The 23,987-nt window shown below is 44.0% G+C and overlaps 1 protein-coding gene and 1 long non-coding RNA gene across 3 annotated transcripts in view; one reads left to right on the top strand and one right to left on the bottom strand.

Annotated features, from left to right (window-relative positions):
- The first annotated feature begins 6,905 nt into the window (after positions 1-6,905).
- Positions 6,906-23,252, top strand: LOC144458720 (uncharacterized). Of its 2 annotated transcripts, none has more exons than XR_013488103.1 (5): positions 6,906-9,274; positions 9,382-9,565; positions 12,056-12,173; positions 18,389-18,524; positions 22,433-23,252. It is a non-coding gene; the product is annotated as an uncharacterized LOC144458720 (long non-coding RNA). The 2 variants fall into 2 exon arrangements; XR_013488102.1 differs by having other exon boundaries at positions 18,389-21,802; positions 22,433-23,251.
- gfra2b (GDNF family receptor alpha 2b) overlaps positions 20,382-23,987 on the bottom strand; it is a 188,506-nt gene continuing 184,900 nt past the window's right edge. Inside the window, exon 10 of the mRNA XM_033647315.2 lies at positions 20,382-20,525. Within this exon, the coding sequence (XP_033503206.1) occupies positions 20,382-20,525 (144 nt within the window). The remainder of the gene's footprint in view (positions 20,526-23,987) is intronic.

Raw genomic sequence — 23,987 nt, 5'->3', positions numbered from 1 at the left:
CTGCTCCCACACACACACACACACACACACACACACACCCTCAGTGGAGCTGTTTCAGATATATAAATGACGACCTTCCTGCAGCCGTGTTTCGCCTTCAGTGTGATGAGTGTGTCAGCTGAAATAGGAGAGTGTGTGTGTGTGTGTGTGTGTGTGGATCTGTCACTGTGGATGTCGTGATTGCTGCTGACATCCTCAGAGTGCCTCCATCGCCCTGTCACTCGGCCCGTGAGTGTGTGTGTGCTGAATATCGCTGCACACAGTAAATACCTCTGACTGCAGAGTGTGTTCGTGATCGTTCGTCAGCGTGTGTGACGGCTCTCCGTTTGATTTCCCCGCTCAGGTCATCCCTCCCTCCAGTGAGTGTTTGTGCGTTTGTATAATTTCCACCTCCTTCTTGTCTTGTTGCTATTTCCAACCTTTTAATCCCCTCTGCCTCCTCCTCACTTCCTCCCTTACGATTTCACAGTGTCAACAGCAGCCACGTGTCGTCGTTAGACATGAACGCACATGTGACGTCCTCAGAGGTGAAATAAACCTGTCAGTGAGCCACAGCAGGGGTCAGGAGGTCAAGACGCTCTCGATACTACGTTTTCATTGTGAAGATCGGTCGTAGCGTCAGATGGATCAATACCAGTTTTTCTTCTGCATCGTATGTATTTGTATTTTAAGAGTAAAACTATCAAACAACGTCCTGTTATCATGACGTCATCTACACGTGCACTCTTTGCTTCTTCACTGCTTCTGTGTCAAGCTCACCTCTCAGCTGTCCTGTTACTGCTGTGAGCTGACGTGGACCTTAAAGAGGACATGAAACACTAAACATGGCTATCATAATTTAAAGAGGGTCTCTCACCCTAAAAAGATAATTTTAGTTTAAACACTGAAAATAAAAGGAATCTCAAAATCCTGTCATTTAAGTTCAGCTGTCAAAACAAAGGGTGGCGCCATGTCTGTTGTGTCGCCAGACGTGACGTCAGCAGAGCGGTTGTCAAGCTGGCGATTTCAAAATGACAGAGTTGCATGCTAACAGTTGCACGCTAACGTTGGTAAAGTAGAATAAACTGATGAGATATAACGTTAGTAACGATGCATAATATCAGACAGACTGCTTTTATCTGATCAGCTTTTAGGTCAGCTTTAACCCACCTGCTGTTTACAGGCCGCTCCACTCTCTCTGCACTGACAGGGATAGCATGGACACTTCCAAGACGTCCCTCTCACAACAGAGCATCTGGAAGGTGCGGGATAGCTCCTCTAACCTACAATCCAAATCAGCTTCACGGCAGCAGATAGACTCCACGGTGGTCGGCATTGCGGAGCAGTGCCCACACATGCACCATGCAGTGTTGCTGACCCTCTCTCCAGGTCCTCTGAAACTCTGCAGGACTTATTTCCACGCTGCCGACAGTGGGACTTATATTCATTGTGCTGACAGTGGCTTGGAAAACCGCCCATAACCGTGTCACATCGGGGAAGAGGGAAGGGGGAAGGCGGCTGGAGTTCCTCCAACATTTGCAGTTTGATTATCATATTTTTTTATTGACAAAAATATAGGCTGCTTCGGCTGAATTTTTTATGCACACATGTGCCCCTAAATATTTTTTACAGTTTGCACACACCTATTTTTAGTCGCAAATGCGAGTGAAACGCTCGCACTGTCGAGCGCTGTGGCTGCCATCCTCGTCCGGAGCAGCAGCAGCAGCCTCCTCCTCATCACTGGCTCAAAAGCAAAGGCCATTGGGTTTGATGATAGATCAATATCGGCTTCGTCCTCTGACATATTTTCTCTTGGTAAATTTCCTAAACTACTGCTGCTTCTTCTTCTTCTTCCGCCTACAGACACAGTGTCGTGAAACCAACCAACCACTCCGCTGACGTATGAAGTGACATAAAATAAAGATGGCGCTGAGCGCGGCCCAAAACGTATCGTAAATGCATTTCAAAAGTGGATTTTCTCTAAAATAGGCTGACTTTTCTGACCCGATTTTGACCAACTGGATCTGGATGAGCCATTTGAATTTGATGAGCGCCCGTGTTTATTTGAACACGGAGTACACGGACGTACACGGACGCAGAGCTCATTGAAACTGAAGAGCGGACGAGGAGAGAGAGGGAGCAGCAACAGGCAGAGGAACATGTCTGAATCCAGCTAAAGGTAAACACACACGTTCATTTCTCCTTTCCGTTATGTTGTCAGATAATTATACTAACAATCCGAGTCTATCTGTGTGAAAAAAATGCACTTTTAGTGGACGTATTTTGACGTTGTTTGACGCTGTCTGAGTGCCCTATTATTTAATATAGCGCGCGCTCACAGGCTGCAGGCAGGTCAGCCCTAGCTTCATACTGGAGACATGTCACATATTGAACATCCTATCACTCATTTAGACAAAAGGAGATCAGAAAATAGGGCCCAGGTTGAAAACAACATTAGTTCCCCTTTAAGCCAACACTTTAGTTTTCCTCATGAGTTAAAATCAAAGATCTGAGACTTTGTCACTTCACACCAAAGGCTCCTTTCTCTCATTATTTGTGCTCCGCTCGGAGCTTTTTTGTGTTTTCTAATTGAAAATATACTTTTCTATTGCTGAATAATTATTTCATGGTAGAACAATTTTTTAGAAAATAAGAATCTGGCCTCAACCTAATGTTGTAGACATGCAGACGACTGTTCAAGACCAGCACACAGTGAAACCAGCTGTTAATGGAGTCATTGCTGTTTCCAGCTGCTGTTTAGCCTCCAAACGTGGCTGCAGCAACCTGTCGCTGATTTACAGCAGTGACGTAAAAATGTAAAAAGACGATGTAAAAACATGGAACACTGCGGACAAGCTGTGGAAGTTCCAGCCTACAGACCATGACAAGTAGTCGGTTTCTGGACTGTATGAATCTTAAAACAGCTGATTTGACAGGAAACGCAGGAATGTTTGGGTTAAAAAGAGGCTTCACATGTCACTATCGCTGAGAAAGACTCACATTGGGCAGACTGAAAGCTGCGTGAGACACAGCGATGACTCCCGAACAAAACAGAGCTGATGACAGAGTCAGCTCAGATACTTCGTCACTTTAGAAGCGCTGACATGAAACGTATGAGACGTGTTGGTGACAGACACGTATGAAGCCAACATTTCTCCTGGATTGTGACATAAATCTTTCCTTCATCATCCCGACGGTTCCCCATGTGACACACCGTCATACGTGTGCCTGTGTGTTTTCTGCACATTCCCATGACAGCGTTTGATTGGCTCGGTGATTGGCACATCACAGCGTGCAGAACACAGAGGACGCTGCGAACAGATGGACACGCTGAACCGTCGGACGGAGAATTAATGAGGTGGAAGCCGTTTAAATATTCTCCTCCTTTTTAATCCCGTCTGCCTCTGAGAGCACCTCTGCCCTGCCTCCCTCTCAGCTGCTCCGTAATTACAACACACACACACATACTCACACACACACTTGTTGTTATGGTGACAGGCGGTGCTCATTTAGTCACAGACTTCACATACATGCATGCATAGTGTTTATACAGGCGCTTCCTGCTCACACACACTCCTGTGTCTCTGGTTTATTACCAGACTGCAGTCTTAATCCTCACTGGTGTAGTTTGAATATTATGGTCTGTATGTGGTAACTGTTTAAATAAAACTAACTTGACTTGTGTTTGGGGTCCTGGAGGCCCCGGGGCCCCGCTCCTTAAACACCCTGGAAACTGATTGTTTTCATCAGTTCAGATTAAGTTCTTCACAGTTTTGGTTTTTAGTCGTCAGAGTTCAGCTCAAGTTTAACTGCTGTTTGGATGAATGTTCAGTCTTACAGAGGGTCACACTGATCACTGTCAGCACATGATTTTTAAAATCTTCTCCTTCATTGTTTGTACAGATTTATATTTGAGCAACTTTCACCCAGGAGGCCGGTGTTCACTTCCTGTAAGATTGTAAAGCCAAACCTTGTTCTTTGTTCCTAAACGTAACCGTGTGTGTGTTGAAGGAAAAAAAACATCAGTTGGCGGTGTTGTACCGACATAGTGCTTTTATTTTGAAAGAGACTGTATCAAACTGTACATTTCCTGTGAAAACAGAAGTGTATTTTGAAAACAGACAATGCATGTAACAGGCTGAAGTTGACACGGCGTCCCAGAACGTCAACAACCAACACACCCAGGGTACCTTGGACGTCATATGTGGACGTGGAAAGTCCATGACCAAACGTGGACATGTGACGAGGTCACAGTGAGGATGATGATGTTACCACGAGGCTTTTTACTGTGAAATATTTGCAGGAGGGTACAGTGACTGAGCAGAGCAGCATGATGCAACACTGTGGGTGTGTCCCAAGTCTCTTAATTTATACTCCTAACTCCTGACTTGAACTGGAAGTCGTTCGAGCTCCACCATCTTTAAGGCCGTCTCATGTCTCTTATTCCTGCCAGTAAGGAGTTAGTGTTAGGAGTTAGGAGGGATCTGTTAGGTGTGATGAGTAAGGTAACACGAGAGCTTCCTAACAGGAAGTCTTTTTCAGCTTGAGGCCATGACGTATAAATACCCGCCCACTACATCTGGCTCATTTGAACGAGATGGCGGAGAAACAGCTCAAGTGTACCCGTTACATGCATCCTTTGCAATGACACGCTGTAATTCACATGCCTACGTGACTACAAAGAGTAACGTTGATGATATTTCCTGAAAGACTGTCATGTTGTAATTAAGTTTATTTCATTCACAACCCGTTGCGTTGTTCAGCGGACTGTCTGTGATGTGTGGCTGTTAAATGTGCAGCTTGTAGGTAATATTAATTATTAATATTAATATTATTACTTTCATTAATGTTGTTGTAAGCTACTGTCATTGCCGTCTGTCCTGCATCTCTCTCTCTGTCTCTCTCTGTCTCTCTCTCTATGTCTGTCTGTCTCTCTCTCTCTCTGTCTCTCTCTCTCTCTGTCTGTCTCTCTCTCTGTCTGTCTCTCTCTCTGTCTCTCTCTCTCTCTCTCTCTCTCTGTCTCTCTCTTTCTGTCTCATTGTGTCATATGGATTACTGTTAATTTATTATGCTGATCTGTTCTGTACGACATCTATTGCACGTCTGTCCGTCCTGGAAGAGGGATCCCTCCTCAGTTGCTCTTCCTGAGGTTTCTACCGTTTTTTCCCCGTTAAAGGTTTTTTTGGGGAGTTTTTCCTGATCAGCTGTGAGGGTCTTAAGGACAGAGGGATGTCGTATGCTGTAAAGCCCTGTGAGGCAAATTGTGATTTGTGATATTGGGCTTTATAAATAAAATTGATTGATTGAGGCAGACTGACAAGTCTGATATGTCTTATTCACTCAGCAGCTGACTTGTTGAATGATGGCGAGTGGATTTAATAATAGTGATAATAATGATGATAATTATGCTCATCACAGTGACAGTGGCAGGGCTACAGACCGTTCTTTGGGGATGTACGCCAAACTCTGGCTCTGTTATGCAGCAGATCCAGCTGTGCTACCGTCATCAGAAAAGGACGTCGCTTTACATGACGCTTCAGAGTAAGGCTGTCTCATGTCTCTTTGCAGCACTACAGGAAGGAAGCGGTCACACAGTCTTCTGGTCTCTGCTGCTGATTGGCTGCTGTGGTCACATGATTTCAGAGAATCGTCTCAGAGAAAGTGAAAGTTAACGGGACAGACTGAGCTCAGAGCTGCTGTGACTGCTGACACTTCACCAACAGGTAAGAATCTTCATCATCATCATCATCATCATCATCATCACCACAGGTCTTCATCACACTGAGGTCTGCTCCACTCAGCTGCTCTCTAACACTCCCTGATGTCTCTCTGACACCACGGTGTACACACACTGTGACACAAGAACAAACGTGTCAGCGTCACACTCTGAGGACTAACCCTTCGTGTGTTCATTCATGTGTTCATCTCTTTAATGCTGCAGCTCATTTTAATGACTTTATCAACCCACAGCTTCACCAAAGGCTCAATAAAGTTTTCTCTGTATCCTGACTGAATATCAGAATGTGACACTCACTGTCAGACTGCAGCAGCTGCATCTAACCTGACTGAACTTTGTTTCACTCGCTCAACAGGCTCTGCAGGAAGCTCCTGACAATGGCAGCATTAAGAAGAAGTGAGAGTCTAGTACGGTTTCTTGATTTTTCTGAATCAACAACAAAACCTATGAGACAAGCAGCTTCATTCATCTCAGCGTTTGACGTCAGTGAACCAAAGATGAGACAGATTGTAGGAGAGTTTCACAAGATCGTTGAAGAAGTGAAAAAGATGCAGCAGAAGACAGATGAACAGAGAACAGCAGGAGCTTTTGTTGGAGGAGTAGGAGGAGTAGGACTCGGAGTCATGATCCTTGCAGCTCCATTAACTGGGGGGCTGAGCTTATTGGCAGCAGGAGGACTAGCTGCTGCTGTTGTTGTGGCAAATGAAACAAAAACAAGAGAAGAGAAAGAAAGTGTACGTAAAGTTGAAGAGCTGGGGAAAGAATTCATGGAGATTGTTGAATCGCTGAAGAACAACCTGGAAGAAATAAAGACGACGTGTGAAGAGCTGGAGAAAAGGTCAGCTGGAGGTCAGGCTGCAGACACTCTGTCAGACATGAAGGAGTTTCAGAGGATTCTTGGACGAGTGTCTGAGCGGAGAAGAAGGACTGGAGAAGTTTTGGTTGTGACTGTAACAGTGCTGAAGGTGATTGGTAACATGTTACAGCTCGTCCTAAGTGTCTTCAGAGTGACTGCGACTCCTGAAGAGGATCAGGAGTTAAGAGACTCCATCAGACAATCAGCTGTTCAGTGTCAGAAGGTCATTAATGCGTTTGATCAGATGAAGAAGGAACTGTCAGTCATAAGGGAGGAGACAAAATCGTTGGAGCAAGTAGAAGCCGACGTGCCGTCCTCCTGAGGAAAATGTGTGTGAGGACAAAAGGACACACTAAAGTCTGTTTCCTCTGATCATGTTACACTGTTAGATCTGTGATGACATCAGCAGGAGGAGAGCTAGTTAGCATTAGCTGCTAATAGTGAAAAGGAGTCCTGGGTGAAGGTAAATTATAACCTCCGCATGATGCGTTCACTGTCATCTTGTTAAATGCTTTTTGTGTGTGTGTGTTCAAATTCCAGCTGTTTGATGTGTGGATGTTTCCAGAGCACTGAGCCAGATGTTATGATGGACAGAGGTGGAAAGTAACTAATTACATTTACTCATGTTACTGTCATTGAGTAGTTTTTTGTGTGTAATTTTTTCAGTAGTTTTTCAAATCTGTAATTTTACTTTTACTTAAGTAAGTTTTGACTGAAGTATTGTACTTGGCTACATTTGAGATCACATCCGTTACTGAGTAGTTTTGGCTAAATGGAAACCAAAGGGTGAATCTCATAAATCTCGTGTGGAATTGACCCAGAACAAGCGACCGGTGCCGGCGAGTTACTGGAGAGAGAGATGGAGGAGGGTGGGAGCGCTGCAGCAGAAGCACAAGCAGACGCAGCAGCTGAAATGATCAAATAACATAACAGTAGTTTCTAAAGAGCTAAGAGCAGAGGTCATATTTCAGCAGCACCACCGCTGCTAGTTGCATATAGAGGAAACACTGTTGCTCAGTGGATTTGTTCTGTTTTGGAATACACACTATTCTTCCAGATTAGTGTTAGTGTGTTTTAATATTCAGGATTTCGCTCTCTGTTTTTTGACCATACACCTGTTTGCATCTCTGAGAATAACGCCCAACAACATTGCTCAAAAAGTTGCTCTGTGTATCATCAGTCTAACAGTTGTGTTGGTGAGTCAAAATGAATGAGGGCTGCACAATATTAGACACAACTGACAATGCCATGACGACTTTGTATACTGTGATATGTGCTGCAATATACAGTGTGTTGCAATAAGTTGAACAGCTCTATTTGGACAGAAGTCATCATTTGGGATTTTTTGTATTATCTTGTAATGCTCAGTAGATGAATGTGAAGTGCAGTGTTGTATGAAGAAACCTGGTACTGTATATATTGTCAAGAGGAATGTGCATGTTCTCTTTTATGTTTTATGTTGGTTTTCTGTTTTCTTTCTTTCTCAGTTTGGTTTTGTATTGCTGTAAATTGACATATCATTGACATGTAAAAAGCAATAAAAGTTTAATCGTAAGAAGGGTAGCTTTATTTGTACTTAAGTAGAATTTCATCAGAGTAAAGGTACTTTTACTTGAGTAGAATGTTTCAGGTCTTTTTCCACCTCTGCTGATGGATCATATGTAGTGAAGACGTTTATATTAGACGTTGTGTCATAACTGTGTGTTACTGACTCTGTGCTCATTCTGAGGTCGCGTGATGAAGGACTGAATGACTTTAAAACAGTTTAATTCATCTTTACAGAGTAGATTTGTGTTCCTCTGGAAACAAAAAGTAAATAAACAACAATATAAGAACACCAGCTGTCAGCTCAGCTGAGTCAGCCAGAATGTCACAGCGGGAGCGTCCTTACCGGCTTTAATTCTTTGTCACTGACACTTTGTGATATTTGATATGTTTGACTGTTGGTTTCATATTTGATCTCACACACTGTTGGACTGTGACCCTTATGGTGTTTTATATCAGGAGTGTTTAACTTCATGTTTATTAGGCTCAGAGGGTGAAAGGAGGCTCCAGAGGCCCGGGCTGCATCCTGCTCCATGTGCTCCTTGCTCACGCTGGACCTCAAGGAGACAAGGGAGCGTCTGAGACTGTGTGATGAGCAGGTTTATGGGAAAAACAAGCTGTAAATGGACTCTTAATGATCCCATGAACGATCTGCTTGGGCGTGTGACTTTTCTATGTAGGAACTGAAAACTGTCTCTGCACTCTGTCGTTCTTGAACTGACCTGTGTGTGTGTGTGTGTGTGTGTGTGTGTGTGTGTGTTTAGGGAGATGTTTTGTGTTCAGGTGTGTTTTCTGAGACCACCTCTACTTCTCCAGCAGCACAGACTGTGTGAGGGTTCATGTCCAAAGTATCCTGAACCTTTTGAAACCATTTAATCACGTGTGTTCTTTTTGATGTCTTGGAATCATTTCACATCATCATTGAATAAAAACAAGGAGATGGTTGTGATCTGCTGAAAAGGCAGCCGTGACTTTTGAACATCCACAGCTTTGCATGTGAGATCATGTGCTAATCTGCGTCTGTGTGGCGTTCGAGGTGTTGGGATCAGAGCTGGAGGGGTAGAAGGAGTCCTGAGTGGGAGATGTGCCACCCTCTCTCCTCCCATGAGCTCTCAATCAGACGCTGACATTTCTCTCACAGGAGCAGAGACCTTTAGGTATGTAGTGACACACACATGCTGCTGATGACATGTTGTCTTGCTGCTGACATTGTGCTTATTGTTGCTCAGCCTCTGATGATTAAAGACACTGTGTTCATCCTCAGGTGATACCTGACAACCGAGCCGCTGGGCAGGTAATCATCCATCCTAAAGCAAGTCCTTCCTGCACCCAATCTGAAATGGGAACGAGGAGAGAGGAGAGGTCTTCATCATCATCATCCTCACTGTGACCTCGTCACATGTCCACGTTTGGTCATGGACTTTCCACGTCCACATATGACGTCCAAGGTACCCTGGGTGTGTTGGTTGTTGACGTTCTGGGACGCCGTGTCAACTTCAGCCTGTTACATGCATTGTCTGTTTTCAAAATACACTTCTGTTTTCACAGGAAATGTACAGTTTGCATACAGTCTCTTTCAAAATAAAAGCACTACGTCAGTACAACGCCAACTGATGATTTTTTACGTTACGTTAAGGAACAAAGAACAAGGTTTGGTTCTCATAACCTCGGCCTCCTGCATGAAAGTTGGTGGTTGTTAACTTGCGTCCTTGTCCCGCCGCATTTCCCTCTACACAGCTGGTCACCGTTTCATGAGCTCTGTAACAGTGGCCCCTATCTTATAACAATGAAAACACGGATTGATAGAATTTCTCGTCAGTGGCGGGGGTAGTGTAAAGACGGCACCGCTCTGTCCCTTCATTCCATGATTGTTCCTTATGTACAGCACAGCGAGGCAGATTATGGTGTACCCGCCTTCAGCAGGTCCTTTTCACTTCTCACACGCTGCAAAGTCCCTTCTTTACACAGAACCAAACGATGGCGGCATCATGTCGCTGCAGTGTGTGATGTCAGACAGCATGATGACACCAGCATAAGAGGCGTGACATGTAACACAACAGCGTCGGCCTCTAGTGTGACTTGACTGTCGTGACATGTCAGCTTCATTAAAACCACAGCTGCAAATTAAAGCAACAATAGATGTGAAAACACACAGAGACAACACATCTGTGATCAGCTCCCTCATTTAACAAATTCTTTTCCTCTTTTCCAATTTCTCGTTTTATTTTATGGAAATGATCAATGTGAGTGCACTTGTCCTTTAAACTTGATAAAAGATAAAAGCTAACCAAATAAAACATTCGTTACAGCCGAATCAGTTTGTAGAACAGTTAGAACAAGAGGCTGCACTGCAATGTGCAGATCACTCCTCGCGGCTGCAGCTTGTGCTCCACTGCTGTACACAGTTTAAAAACTACAACACCCATAATTCATGTAGGAACTGCTGCAGCCAATGTGCAGCCGGCGGGAGCTGCAGGAAGACTCAACCACCATGATCAGTTTGTAATGTTTCGTCAGGCAGTAACTCCTCCAGACTCTGCTCCGGTGTCATTCTCGGGACAGTAAGGGCAGGATTCAGGATTCGGGACAACTGCTTGGATTTCGGGACTGTCCCGAATTTTTCGGGACGTCTGGTCACCCTACAGGGACAGAAGTCTGTGAGAAAACAAATGCAGGATGAGACATTTGAAACAAGTTTTTGTTTTTTAGAATACATTGGACACAGCCACAAATAAACATGTTAAATGTGTGAAAGCTGAAGGCTGTGAGCTGCAGGCCTCACAGTGTCGCTCCGTGAGTCAGTGCAGAGAGCTTTACCGACGCTGGCTCTCTTTTCACACAAATTTAAACTTCATTATTCAGTTTGGAGGTGGGCCGTTTGTCGGCTGTGTCAGCTCTCATTAACCGCAGCCCAGACTTCCTCCCTGCAGCCTCGCCCGCACTCCCCTAACCTCATCTGGTGGCTGATTATGGCTTCCTCCCCGGTCCCTCTCTGGCCACTGTGTCCTGATGGAAACAAGGTGGAGCAGTAACACTGTCGCTGTGAGCCCAGCTGACACTAATCATTACAGTTAATGTCCAACACAGTTAGGCTCTTACCTTGCTTACCACCGACCTGTCTGCGCTGCAGGAGACGAGGTGGGAGGGGAGGGCGAAGGAAGGAAAATAAGAGATCCTCAGAGACCCTGAAGGGACACGGAGGGAAAATGTTTTAGGAGGGGCGAAAAAACTAAAGAGGAGCAGCGGTGGAGAGTCGGTCTGCAGCTGATCTCCAGCTCCTCTCTTCAGTCAGCTGTCACATGGGATCAGCCGTCACTCAACACGGCAGGTGGTCTGCAACCACTCATCGTCTGCATTGAGACGTCTTCATTTTAAAACGCCGATGTCACGGGAAAATGATTTGTGTCCACGCTAACAGCGTTTCCATATGTTAGTTCAGGTTTATTTAGAAAGCACAATTCATACAAACCAGTGGTACAAGAGTAAATTACAAATACAGAACAGCAAAGTTATTTTCCGTAGGTGTCGACATGATGAAGCTCTAACGTGTTGATGCGTGACATTTGTTTACCAACATGTACGTTACTTCATTTCCTTGTTCCATCTCTCTCCCTCCATGTACTTGTGTCAGCTAGTTGATTTTTTTTATTACGGGCCCATGTAACGGGTCTTTCTAAAACGTCTTGGAAAACTTTTGAATTTTGTCCATGTAAATGTGCGTGAACCCTGGGCCGAGTAAATGTGGGTACAGTCATCATAACTAGGATAATAAATCTTACTATCACGTATGGTTTGTCAGAGCTTGAGCCGATAAAGGTTGAATAATAAAGGCCCTTAAATCGACCCCTGAGGGACACCACAGTAGAGACGTGTGTCCACAGTGAGACACCTGAACATGAAAACTCTCTTCTTCTTCTTCTTCTTTGTCTTTTTTTCAGTTGGCAAACAACAAAACTGCTGCACAGCCAACATGTGGTGAAGAGACAGACAGACAGCTGAAGAAATCATTATTTGATGGTCTGGACGTCATCTGCAAAAAGGTCACCATAAATCCAGGTAAATGACAGCAGCTCTGTTCTGTGTTCACATTTATTGACGTTTAAAACGAGAAGGTTGGAGGCGACTGAATGTTCCTCGCTGTCACACAGCTCTGACCCTCACTGAGCAGCTGACGCGTCCTGGAAAAACTGTTGATTCACCTTTTGTTGGTTGTGCTTCAGTCATCTCAGATAAAGTCTGCTCTTCTGTTCAGGCATCATTTATTTGGAGTTAAAGTGATTAATACCTTTAAGACCATGTCCACCTTGTTGCTGAGGGCGCTACTGTACGAAGGATTATGGGTAAAACTTCCGGTGAGATAGCGGCAGTGGCAGCAAGCTAATTGATCTGTTAGTAATCTGTGGTTAGTCTCAGTGGCTAATCTTTGTGGCTAATGGCAACGAGGGTTGTTCTAGAAGGTAATTTGTCTTTAAGATAGCAAAAAGTTGAGAAACATTAAAAGCCAGATTAAAAAGTTATGTCTTTAATGTACGTATACAAATACCGAGGGAGCGTCAGACACTCTGATATCCAGAGGTGGCGAGCTCCACAGTTTGGGGACATAAAAACAGAGCGGGCTCTCAGCAGGACTTTTATGGGACACGTGAGGAACATTTCAAAGTAAAGCAACATAAAATGATCTCAGACGTGTGAAGGGGCGGGGCCAATTAAAGCTTCACACAGAGGCTCACGTCTCAATTTTGGGGAGATATGCAGTTACCAGTTTTACGGGGTGTAATAAAAGTAATGTAATGAGTAGTGTAACAAATTACTGTTGGCAGGGAGTAATAAGTGAAGTAATGTAATTACTTCTGTAAAGAGTAACGAGTGCTTCTGGGGAACAGTTAAGTCTTCCTCCTGATGTGACTGATTACAGGCTCAGGAAACCTGCGCAGGTGCTTTGAGTTCATCAGCTGATCTGAGCTCGTCTTCTCCATGTGAGTCCAGAATATGAACAGTTTTCACTTTCTGAAATAACTGACAAGAAATATTGAACTTTTTCATGATATTCTAATTTTTTGTTCACATATATCATGTTGTTGTTCGCTAAACTGAAAACTAGTGAAGGTAGAAGATGAAATTCTAAATCCTTGCGTTCAGTCCCTGGTAGAGACGAGAGTTGAAGGATGCTGTGAAGCAAAGTGAGCGCTGAGAGGACGATGATGAGGAGAGGCGCAGATGGATCCTGTAAATGGAGACGTAAAGGAGGCCGGAGCAGATGTGACAGATGGATTCAGTGTGGAAACAGAGGGAATAGAGACGGATGGGTAGAGTTGAACACAACCTGCTATCACTGTCATCTGAATCAAATGGAGAGAGTAAGAGCTCAGATTAGGCAGAGCGATGATGGAGGAGGAGGAAGAGGAGATGTGAAAGAGTGGCAGTGTGTGAAAGACAAAAGCTGTAATGCAGACACACTCACACACACACGTTGGGTCAGTAGTTCTTATTTAATCACTCTTTTGGCGGCCAGTTGTCAGACCCTTCACTGACGTGTTTTAATCAGCACTACCATGTGTCAGCAGGATCAGATGCTCCACAGGTATGAATCACTCGTAACGTACTCGCTGTTCTCGGTTGTGCAGAAACATATGGAACATAAAGTTGAGTCACAGGTCAGTTTTTTAAAAGCCTCTGTCTGGTTTTCTGAGCATTAAGAGGAGGAGGTCACGCTTTATGTGCCGGTGATCAACGCTGCAGAGTGGTCGCACTAAATTTGGGAAAAGGTTGCTGAGGAGGCAGAAAGACCTCCAGTCCGACCGAAACACATCAGCTGAAAACTTCAGCGTCTGAGAGCAACTAAAGAGAAAACTTCATCTACAAAATGACAATCTATGAATACATGTAATCACCGCGTGGTGTGGTTAATTACCTCATAAATTGAAGTAAACACCTTGTTTAACAAAACTATATCAACATAAAACTCTCACACAGCTCGTTCAGAATAATCCACGACTCATTTATCCAGTCAGATGATCAGGACTCAGGGTGCGAGATACCGTCCTAAAATGATATCAGGATATTTCAGGTGTTTTTGCTTTGTTAATGATATTCCTGACGATATGACAAATTAGTAAAAAAATATTTTATCATTAATTTGAGAAGATAGAATTCATATAGTTTTACAGTTTGCCTTCAGATAGTCAGGTGGGTGCTGTCCGTTGACAAGTTGCCATCACGGCAACAATGTTGGTTAGGTAACGTAACCCCGGCGGAACCCCAGATTCAGAGTACAGGCTGTTGTTTCAGTGTTTTCAGTTCATGGTCAAGTTTTATTGTAACACTTGGGTTGTCTTTGGGGCCTCACACATGCCACGTTTTTTACATCCTCAAATTCATTGTTTTTAATTTAGATGCTCAGCAGGTGCACTCAAACGCCAGAGTGACGGCGTCATGGAACACACGCATTCCTGCCCACCCTGAGATAAACTGAGTTTTGGACTTTTGTAACACAGCAGCGCGCACCTTCATGTGACAAGGAACAACCAGTCACAGCCGACAGATATCTTTCCCTTCTTCTATAAATATTCAGTCTGATAAAAGTTGATCATGTTAGTGCAGGGCTACCCAGAGCTTTACATCTGTCCCACAGACAGCAGGCCTACACACTTATAAACAGCTCCTGGAAGAAGATCAGCTCTGCACTCAGGGTTTCAGGTAAACAGGCTGTATGATGCTTGTTAAGGTTGCGCCAAGCTAGCTCCCACCTGACCCAGTCGGTGCGCAATGCAAAGCCGCCGGTGGGCAGTAGGCACCATGTTTCTGCATATTGACACAGCAAGCCGTCTGTCTGTCTTCCAGCAGATCTAGGTGGTGCACAGCACAGCAAACTAAAGAGTAGCAGAATCAGCGTATAGACCGACATGCAGTCAGAAATATTCTCTGTAGTTTAACAATTAATGGTTAACTGACCACATCCCTGTGTCAGTGTGGGTTTCCTCCAGGTGCTCTGACATGTTCTCCCTGTGTCAGTGTGGGTTTCCTCCAGGTGCTCTGACATGTTCTCCCTGTGTCAGCGTGGGTTTCCTCCAGGTGCTCTGACATGTTCTCCCTGTGTCAGTGTGGGTTTCCTCCAGGTGCTCTGACATGTTCTCCCTGTGTCAGCGTGGGTTTCCTCCAGGTGCTCTGACATGTTCTCCCTGTGTCAGCGTGGGTTTCCTCCAGGTGCTCTGACATGTTCTCCCTGTGTCAGCGTGGGTTTCCTCCAGGTGCTCTGACATGTTCTCCCTGTGTCAGTGTGGGTTTCCTCCAGGTGCTCTGACATGTTCTCCCTGTGTCAGTGTGGGTTTCCTCCAGGTGCTCTGACATGTTCTCCCTGTGTCAGCGTGGGTTTCCTCCAGGTGCTCTGACATGTTCTCCCTGTGTCAGTGTGGGTTTCCTCCAGGTGCTCTGACATGTTCTCCCTGTGTCAGTGTGGGTTTCCTCCAGGTGCTCTGACATGTTCTCCCTGTGTCAGCGTGGGTTTCCTCCAGGTGCTCTGACATGTTCTCCCTGTGTCAGTGTGGGTTTCCTCCAGGTGCTCTGACATGTTCTCCCTGTGTCAGCGTGGGTTTCCTCCAGGTGCTCTGACATGTTCTCCCTGTGTCAGCGTGGGTTTCCTCCAGGTGCTCCAGCTTCCTCCCACAGTCCAAAGACATGCCGGTTAATTGATGACTCTAAATTGTATGTGACCCCTGACAGAAAATGAATGGATGGATGAATGAATGAATGGTCACATCCCTTGTGCTAACCAGGCTGGCAGCTAGTGTTAGTGAGAGCTTCACCCTCTTGTCCAAATATGGTCACTTCTCCAACAATCCAAGATGGCGAACTCAAGGCTTCAAAACAGGAGATGACAAACCGATAGGTGACGTCACAGTGGCTGGGCCCGCTTCTCCTATGCCACATGACTGTTTGCACTGACGCCCACCTGCAGGAACACACTGTATATGGTACTTTAATCAACTATGCAGGATATTTAATATGTGTTAACATGTCAGTGTAGGACTGTGCTCCTTTACGGAGGGGATGCTCCTTTGGTTGTAATCCGTGTGCATGTTTGAATATAATGAGTTGTTGCCCACTCTCCTGTTGCTCAGTATTTTTCGCCGCACATGATGGTGGCACAGAAAGTGCACAAACAGAAAAACCAACAGCTGTTGTTACAGATGTTACTTTTATTTAGATCTCCAGACACAGATTTCAGTTACACTGCTGTAGCGCTGTTAAAGTTTACAAATATATCAGCAAATTTACAACCTCACTTTCACCTTTTTCCTCCTCTCGTCCTCTCGTTTCTCTTTCTCTCCACATAATCACAGAGCGTATAGCCCCGCTAGCGGCCGTAAGATGCTGCAGAATGAAGGTTTGCAACAGAGGAATATACTCATAATTTAGCTTTTCTTTAGACCCTCAACAGTAGAAGGATTTAAAATCTGAAGTTTGCCCTGAGGGTGCGCCAAAGCAGTGGTTCCCAACAGTTGTTCATAGTGTTTTGCTTCTTGTTATCACTTTATGGCTTTAAGTTACATGTGGTGTTCCACAGGGATCCATTGTTGGGCCCCTTTTGTTCTCATTACTTTAATAACTGCTCACTGAATCTTTGTTTTTTGTTACTTTTTGCTTGTTTCTTCCACAAAAATCACTTATTTCTGAGGCGATGTTGGAATTAGATTTCTAAGTCGTTTAAATTGAACAAACTTTATTTAAATATCTGTGAATGTAATTTAATAATATTAACTGGCAAAAAAAGAAGTTATTTTATATCTACTAAATAATTTTTCGTTGGAAACAAATCTCTAATCTAATCTCTCTAATCACAAGGTTTCTTGGTATTTTACTTGAGGACAAGTGAAATTGGAAAAATCATATTATTTTAATTTGCTGTAAGATAAAATTAATTTGTATGAAAATACGTAGACCACCAACCTTCTTAAAAAGCTTTCTGTACTAAACAGATTTGTCAGGGATGTCATCTGTGTCTAATTTTGCTTTTGAAAGCCCAGCACCTGTTAACCAGTAACTAACCGTCTGATATTTGAGGGGAGAAAAAGCAAACTGACACTAAAAACAAAAGTCCTTTCCTTTTTGTCTGGCGCTCCACTGACTCAGTCAGTTTTAGCCCTGCATTTCAAAGTGTTAGACATTTTGAGGTGGTCACATTTTTTCTATGTTAGGTGATTTAAATGTTTTGACTTTTATTTTCTGCTGTCTTTGCTAACAGACAGCTAGCCATGTTAACGTGGCAACATAGTTCCCATTGCTCACCCTCCGGTCTCCACTGGTTAGATAACAAAATCCTTAGCTGTTCTGCACTGCACGCCATACAGGTCTTGTAGGAGCTAGCTAGCGGCGCAAGGTGGTGTTGTTGCAGAAACAGGTTGGCTACCATTCAGTTTTCCCCCAGGTCACCCTGGTGACTAAGTATTTTAATTTTGAGATGCAACGAACCCCTTTAGCATCATTAACTATGTAGCACCATTAGTCGTGCTAACAGTGTTAACAATGCTAAAGAGGGTTTGTGGCTCAAAATTTAGCTGCTTACTCACTAAGGCGACCCTGGGGGGAAACAGGAGGGTGGCCACTGTCATTCCACAGTGACGCTGTTGGGTCAGGATGGCGTTACTGGCATTAAATGCTGAATGAGTGACGCCACCAGCTAGCTCTCACAACATCAGACCCGGCTGGTGCAATAAATGAAGAGTAGCAAAATTAACCCATAGACCAATATGTGTCACGATTAAGGGTTATCCTTTGACATCCCTATAGAAACATTTTTATCAGTCTGAGGACCATATGCATCAACAGTGTATTGCCTTTAAGGTTTCTTACTAAATGTTGATCAAAAGCTAAATTGGTCCTGATGGTTGTTCTGTGAAAAGCTCAGGGGATCCACAGAATCCTCAGGATTCGTCCTCTGGAGACCATGAATACGGACACCTCATTTTTTTTTTTTAAAGATTTTTTTGGGGCATTTTGCCTTTAATAGACAGGACAGGTAAGTGTGAAAGGGGGAGAGAGAGAGAAGGGGGGGATGACATGCAGTGGGGTGCCCGCTCTACCACTAAGCCACCGACGCCCCGACACCTCATTTAATATCAATGTGACTCAGCACCAATTGTTGGACATCTCACCTTTGTCTCGACCGCTAGCGGGGCGCTAATACTCATCGTCTCTCTTTCAAGTATGTAAGAAAGAACAGTAAAGTAAGGCCACACCATAGTCACAGAAACTGATCTCTCTTTTACTTCCAGCTGACGGAGGACAGGACGTGACGACCCCTCGGGACACCGACCCCGTGGCCGTCTCACAGCACAACAGGCCTTCACTCACGTTCCACGTCCTGCATTGTCTATGAAACATAAAAAATATCCCACAGAGTGTCCAGAGGTAACGTACACACCGAAGAACCCATACACACACACAGAGGTCAAACACGTTCATGAAAGCAAAAAAAAAAACAAAAGGACCAAATTATTTGAATGTTATAAGCAACTGAAGACGTCATGATGAACTGTTGAATGTGGAATTATAAATACAGCTGAACTGAAGCATGAAAGACAAAAAGGTTTCTGATCAGGCTCGATACACAATAATCGATTTAGTGATGACTGATGAAACCAAACGGCGTTTCAGCTCAAAACTTTTAGAGTCAAACTTTCCTCTTCAAATTATTAGTCGCTCTTTGATTAAAAACAAATCCAAGTGTTAAAGCTTTTACATTTGTTCATATGATCAGATATAACTGAACTAAACGCACCGTAAGGTTTGTTGGGGATCAGTTTTCAGTGTTTGGTTTTGGGTCTTTTTACCAACAAAACAGAAGGAACGACCCTGTCTCTGAGGAACGATGTTAGCATATTACTGAACTGTTGCATAATTACACTGTGGTGACATTTTAAGACTCCTATGTAGCCTTCAGCTGTGTGTTTGTGGGATGGGGGGGCAGTTTTACCTGCAGGTGATAACATGATGTCATCGTGACGACGGCCCTAGAGGGTCTATTTGCTCAAGCTGCAGCTCGGAGTATGAGTTTCTCTTCAAACTTCAGTTTTTGAACTTGAAAATTTCACAGATGGGGATTCAAACGGCGTTAATGGTTTCCGAAGGTAAAATATTCCAGTGCCATCAGTTCAGCGGTATTTCAATGTCAACACTAAGAGTTCAGCAGAGATACAGTTTCACACGTCGTCTTTCAGCTGCTTATAAGATTTGAACCCTTCCAGCCTTTCTTTGCTGCCATACACACACACACACACACACACATACTCCCCAACAAACAAAGAAAGACACACACACACTGCGCTCACACAACTATACACTTACAGAATGTGAAATATACACTCTCCCATTGAGATTTCATTGGATGGACTTTTTTCATATTCCACATTAAATGAAGTTTGTACAGAATGTCGACGACAAAATTAAGATAAAGACCCGCAAAAAGCACACTGGTGTACAGCATGAGTGTTTGTGTCCGTGTGGGGACCCTGTTTGCCCGCTAACGAGGTCTAAGGGGACGGCGACAGTGTGCATGTGTGTGTGTGTGTGTGTGTGTGTGTGTGTTTGTGCTTTGAATGTATGTGGTATAGATTTCTTGCCACGAGAGAGGTCCAGGGGAGTGATAAATGGAGCTGACAAACACCGTGGAAGGATCTACCCCATCTGTCCAGCCTAGAAAGCCCATCGTCTCTCTCGCTCGCTGCCGGTTTTAAAACTTGTTGTCCGAATGTGTGTGTGTGTGTGTGTGTGTGTGTGTGTGTGTGTGTATGTGTTTGTGCATGTGTGTGTGTTCCTGTGTTTTCAGTCCAGCTGTCTCAGATCCAAAAAAGCTGGAGGGAGTGAGTCAGAGCCGGGCTGCACAAAAAGCACACAAACCCTCCAGACAGGGAGCATTGGAAATGAAGTCGCTGTGATCCGAAATCCCCACGAGTCCCTCTGTCTCTGCCTTTGTTATTTCTCTCTCAAAGAAGACACCGTCCAGCTTCCTCTTCCTCATCGTCTGTGTGTTTGTGTGTGGAGAGACACGGCTAATCTGAACGTCCTCCAGAACACTCTCCCTCCTCGAAAGCCTGTTGTTGATGTTTGGACGTCTGTCGGTTGACATTTTCTCGTAGCGGAGGGCGACGAGTCACGTGCCTTTCTCTGGGTCTTGCCATTTCTGAGTGTGTATGTGTGAGTGTGTGAGTGTGTGTGTGTGTGTGTCTGTGTGTGGGTGGGTGTTTGTATGTGAGCGTGAGTTCGTGTTTATGAGACGAGGAGTAGAAACGTTGGCAGGATGGACACACACACAGTCAGAGAGACGTGGTGGAGGAGTGGAGCTGATTGCCGGCTGCTGCTCTTCGGTCCTGCAGAGTCCTGAGAGTCTATTGACCCCTGAGCCAACAGAGCCTGAGGAGGAGGAAGAGGAGGAGGAGGAAGAGGAAGGGTTTGAGGGACAGAAAGAGGTGAAAGCATTAGTGGAACAGAATTCATAGGAGTGGCAAAGAAAAGTGTGAGTGAAGTAACGCAGCAGCATTTGATATTGACGCGATGCTACGACATTTATGGAGCAGTTTAATATATTTAATAATAATAATACATTTTATTTGTAAGCGCTTTTAACAAATGCTCACCGAAACTTTACAGTTTTTAAGTCAGAATAAAAACAGCAATAAAACAGTATAAAACACACAAACTTATACATTAAAAGCTGATTTAAAAAGGTGAGTTTTGAGCGTGGTCTTGAATGTTGGGAGGTGTGTGCAGATACAGATGGGTTTGGGGAGTGAGTTCCAGAGGGAGGGGGCAGCGATGGAGAAGGCCCTGTCCCTCCAGGTTCGGTGCTTGGTCCGTGCAGGCAGTGAGAGAAGACTTCCTTCGGATGAGCGGAGGTCGCGGGACGGGGTGTGGTGGTGGAGTAGGTGTGTGAGGTAGGAGGGGGCCTGGTTGTTGAGTGCTTTGCGTGTGAGGAGGAGGATTTTGAACTGTATGCGATGTGTGGTGGGAGCCAGTGTAGGTCTTGGAGGACGGGGGTGATGTGGTCTTGGGAGCAGGTGTGGGTGAGCAGGTGGGCAGCAGAGTTCTGGATGTATTGAAGTGTATTGAGGAGTTTGAATGATGAGTCATAGAGGATGCTACTGCAATAGTCCAGTCTGGATGTGATAAATGCGTGGATGAGGGTTTCTGCAGCAGAGAAGGTGAGTGAGGGGCGGAGACGGGCGATGTTCCTGAGGTGGAAGAAGGCAGTCCTGGTGATGTGATTGATGTGGTGGTCAAACCTTAGCTGGCTGTGGAAGATGATTCCTAGGTTGCAGGTGTGTGGTGAGGGAGACAGAGTGCAGTTATCGAAGGTGAGGCAGAGGTTGTGGGTGGCTCTGGTGCAGGATGTGGGATCAATGATGATTATGTCCGATTTGTCACTGTTCAGTTGGAGATAGTTTGTTTGCATCCATGGTTTTATTTCAGTGAGAGGTGTTGGTGATGGCTTTGGCGGAGATGTACAGTTGGATGTCGTCGGCGTAGCAGTGGAACTGGAGGCCGTGACAATGGATGATCTTGCCAAGGGGGAGCATGTAGAGGATGAAGAGGAGGGGACCAAGCACCAACCCCTGGGGGACACCTTGGGAGAGGGGAGCGGTGGAGGAGGTGCAGTTGTTTATACTGATGAACTGGTGTCGGTTGGTGAGGTAGGAGTGAATCCAGGAGAGTGCTGTGTTTTGTTGCACTTTTCACGACATACTATACTATGACTTTTAAGCGTCATTTTTTACGACTTACTTTACCATGACTTTTTACGACATGCTATACTATGACGTTTTTTCACGACTTTTTATGATGTACTATTCCACTACTATTTTGTTGCACTTTTTATGACAAACTATACTACGACTTTTTAGGGGCATTTTTTACAACATGCTATATGATAACTTTTTGTTGCAGTTTATGAAGACATGCTATAATATTTTGATGACTTTTTTTGTGGCATTATTTATGACATTATGATAAACTATACTGTTAGTATTTAATTGCAAATTTTATGACATATTAAACTATGACTTTTTGTAGCAGTTTTTACCATAAATCAGAATAATTTCCTTTTCTGATATACTATACTGACATTTTTTTATTTTACAATGTATTGTACTTCATCTTTTTCCTGGATTTTTTTTTACAACATAATACACTATGATGTTTTTGTGGCATTTTCATGACATACTATGGCTGTTTTAATGAAAGCTTTTTTTTTTTTTTTTTTACTATATTTTTACTAACTCTCCCTCCAGTGACTCGTCCCTCTGTGATCTCTCTGCCTACAGTCTGAACACTGGCTTCAACACACTGCTGGCTCCGTCCTCCCTCTGTACCCTTGAGGACAGGATCCAGGGTCCCAGTGAAGCCACCAGCTGCTGCCCAGTTTTTCTGGTTCAAAGATCATCTAATGACCACATGTCTGGTGGTCACCCGAAGCTGCTCCCTCGCTGCACCGTCTCCTGTGCTGGACTTAAATACTTTGTACTGTAGCAGCTGTTTCAAAGCCTCCATGTGTAGAATTAGATGTTTGATGACCTTGGTGTCCCTCTGAGTACAAATATTTTACATGAGCATCACAAATATGTTTGCCTTCCTACCCGTCCACCCACAGCACATATGGCATGGAGACGATACGTACAGCTGGCTGCAGAGGTGACCGCTGGGAAGTGAACTGAGTCATGGAGCTGAGAGAAAGTTTGCTCAAAGAAACCCACCAACAATACGGTGCTTCATGTTTTAATCACAGCAGAACTTTTCTTTGTTACAGGTGTTTAGTTTGAACAGAAAATAAAACATTTAGCTTCAAGTCAAACTGAATCAGTTTCTTCTACATTGTTATATGTCATGTTACAGATTTGATTTATACTTATGGCGTTGTTCTGTCTTGTGTCCTGATGCTGAGAGGAGAGCTCCAGGTTCTTTACTGCTGTCAATAAAGTTTTTTTGTCTTAACTGTTGAAACTGTATTACCGTCTGTGCCTGTCTTTCTCTCTGTCTGTCTCTCAAGTGGCTGTTTGTATACATTGAAATGTTTCCTGTCAAATTTACAGCCTCTGAACAAGAACAAAAATAAAACCTACATGAAGACAAACATCCTGTTTTAAGCAGCGCCTCATGTCGTCACTCTGACCTAACAGGACCTCAGTGTGCTTCCTCTTCTTTATAAAGAGAAACACTTTATGACTTTAAGCCCCCCAAAAACAACCTGACAGAGATCAGAATGACTCAACGAGAAACTATACTGTGACTGAAGTTTGACTTTTTCTTTGTTTTGTTTTCTTTTTTTAACTATGATATACTATAACGTTTTTCATGACTTCGGACGACATGCTATACTATGACTTTTTTTCATGATTTTGGACGAGATGCTATACTATGACGTTTTTTCATGGTTTCTGACGACATGCTATACTATGACTTTTTTCATGATTTTGGACGACATGCTATACTATGACTTTTTTCATGATTTTGGACGACATGCTATACTATGACTTTTTTCATGATTTTGGACGATATACTATACTATGACTTTTTTCATGATTTCTGACGACATGCTATACTATGACTTTTTTCATGATTTCTGACAACATACTATACTATGACGTTTTTTCATGATTTTGGACGATATACTATACTATGACTTTTTTCATGATTTTGGACGACATGCTATACTATGACGTTTTTTCATGGTTTCTGACGACATGCTATACTATGACTTTTTTCATGATTTTGGACGATATACTATACTATGACTTTTTTCATGATTTCTGACGACATGCTATACTATGACTTTTTTCATGATTTTGGACAACATACTATACTATGACGTTTTTTCATGAT

This window comes from Epinephelus lanceolatus, chromosome 19 (genome assembly GCF_041903045.1).
Source record: "Epinephelus lanceolatus isolate andai-2023 chromosome 19, ASM4190304v1, whole genome shotgun sequence".
Lineage (NCBI taxonomy): Eukaryota > Metazoa > Chordata > Actinopteri > Perciformes > Serranidae > Epinephelus > Epinephelus lanceolatus.
This window is presented reverse-complemented; position numbering and strand designations above follow the sequence as displayed.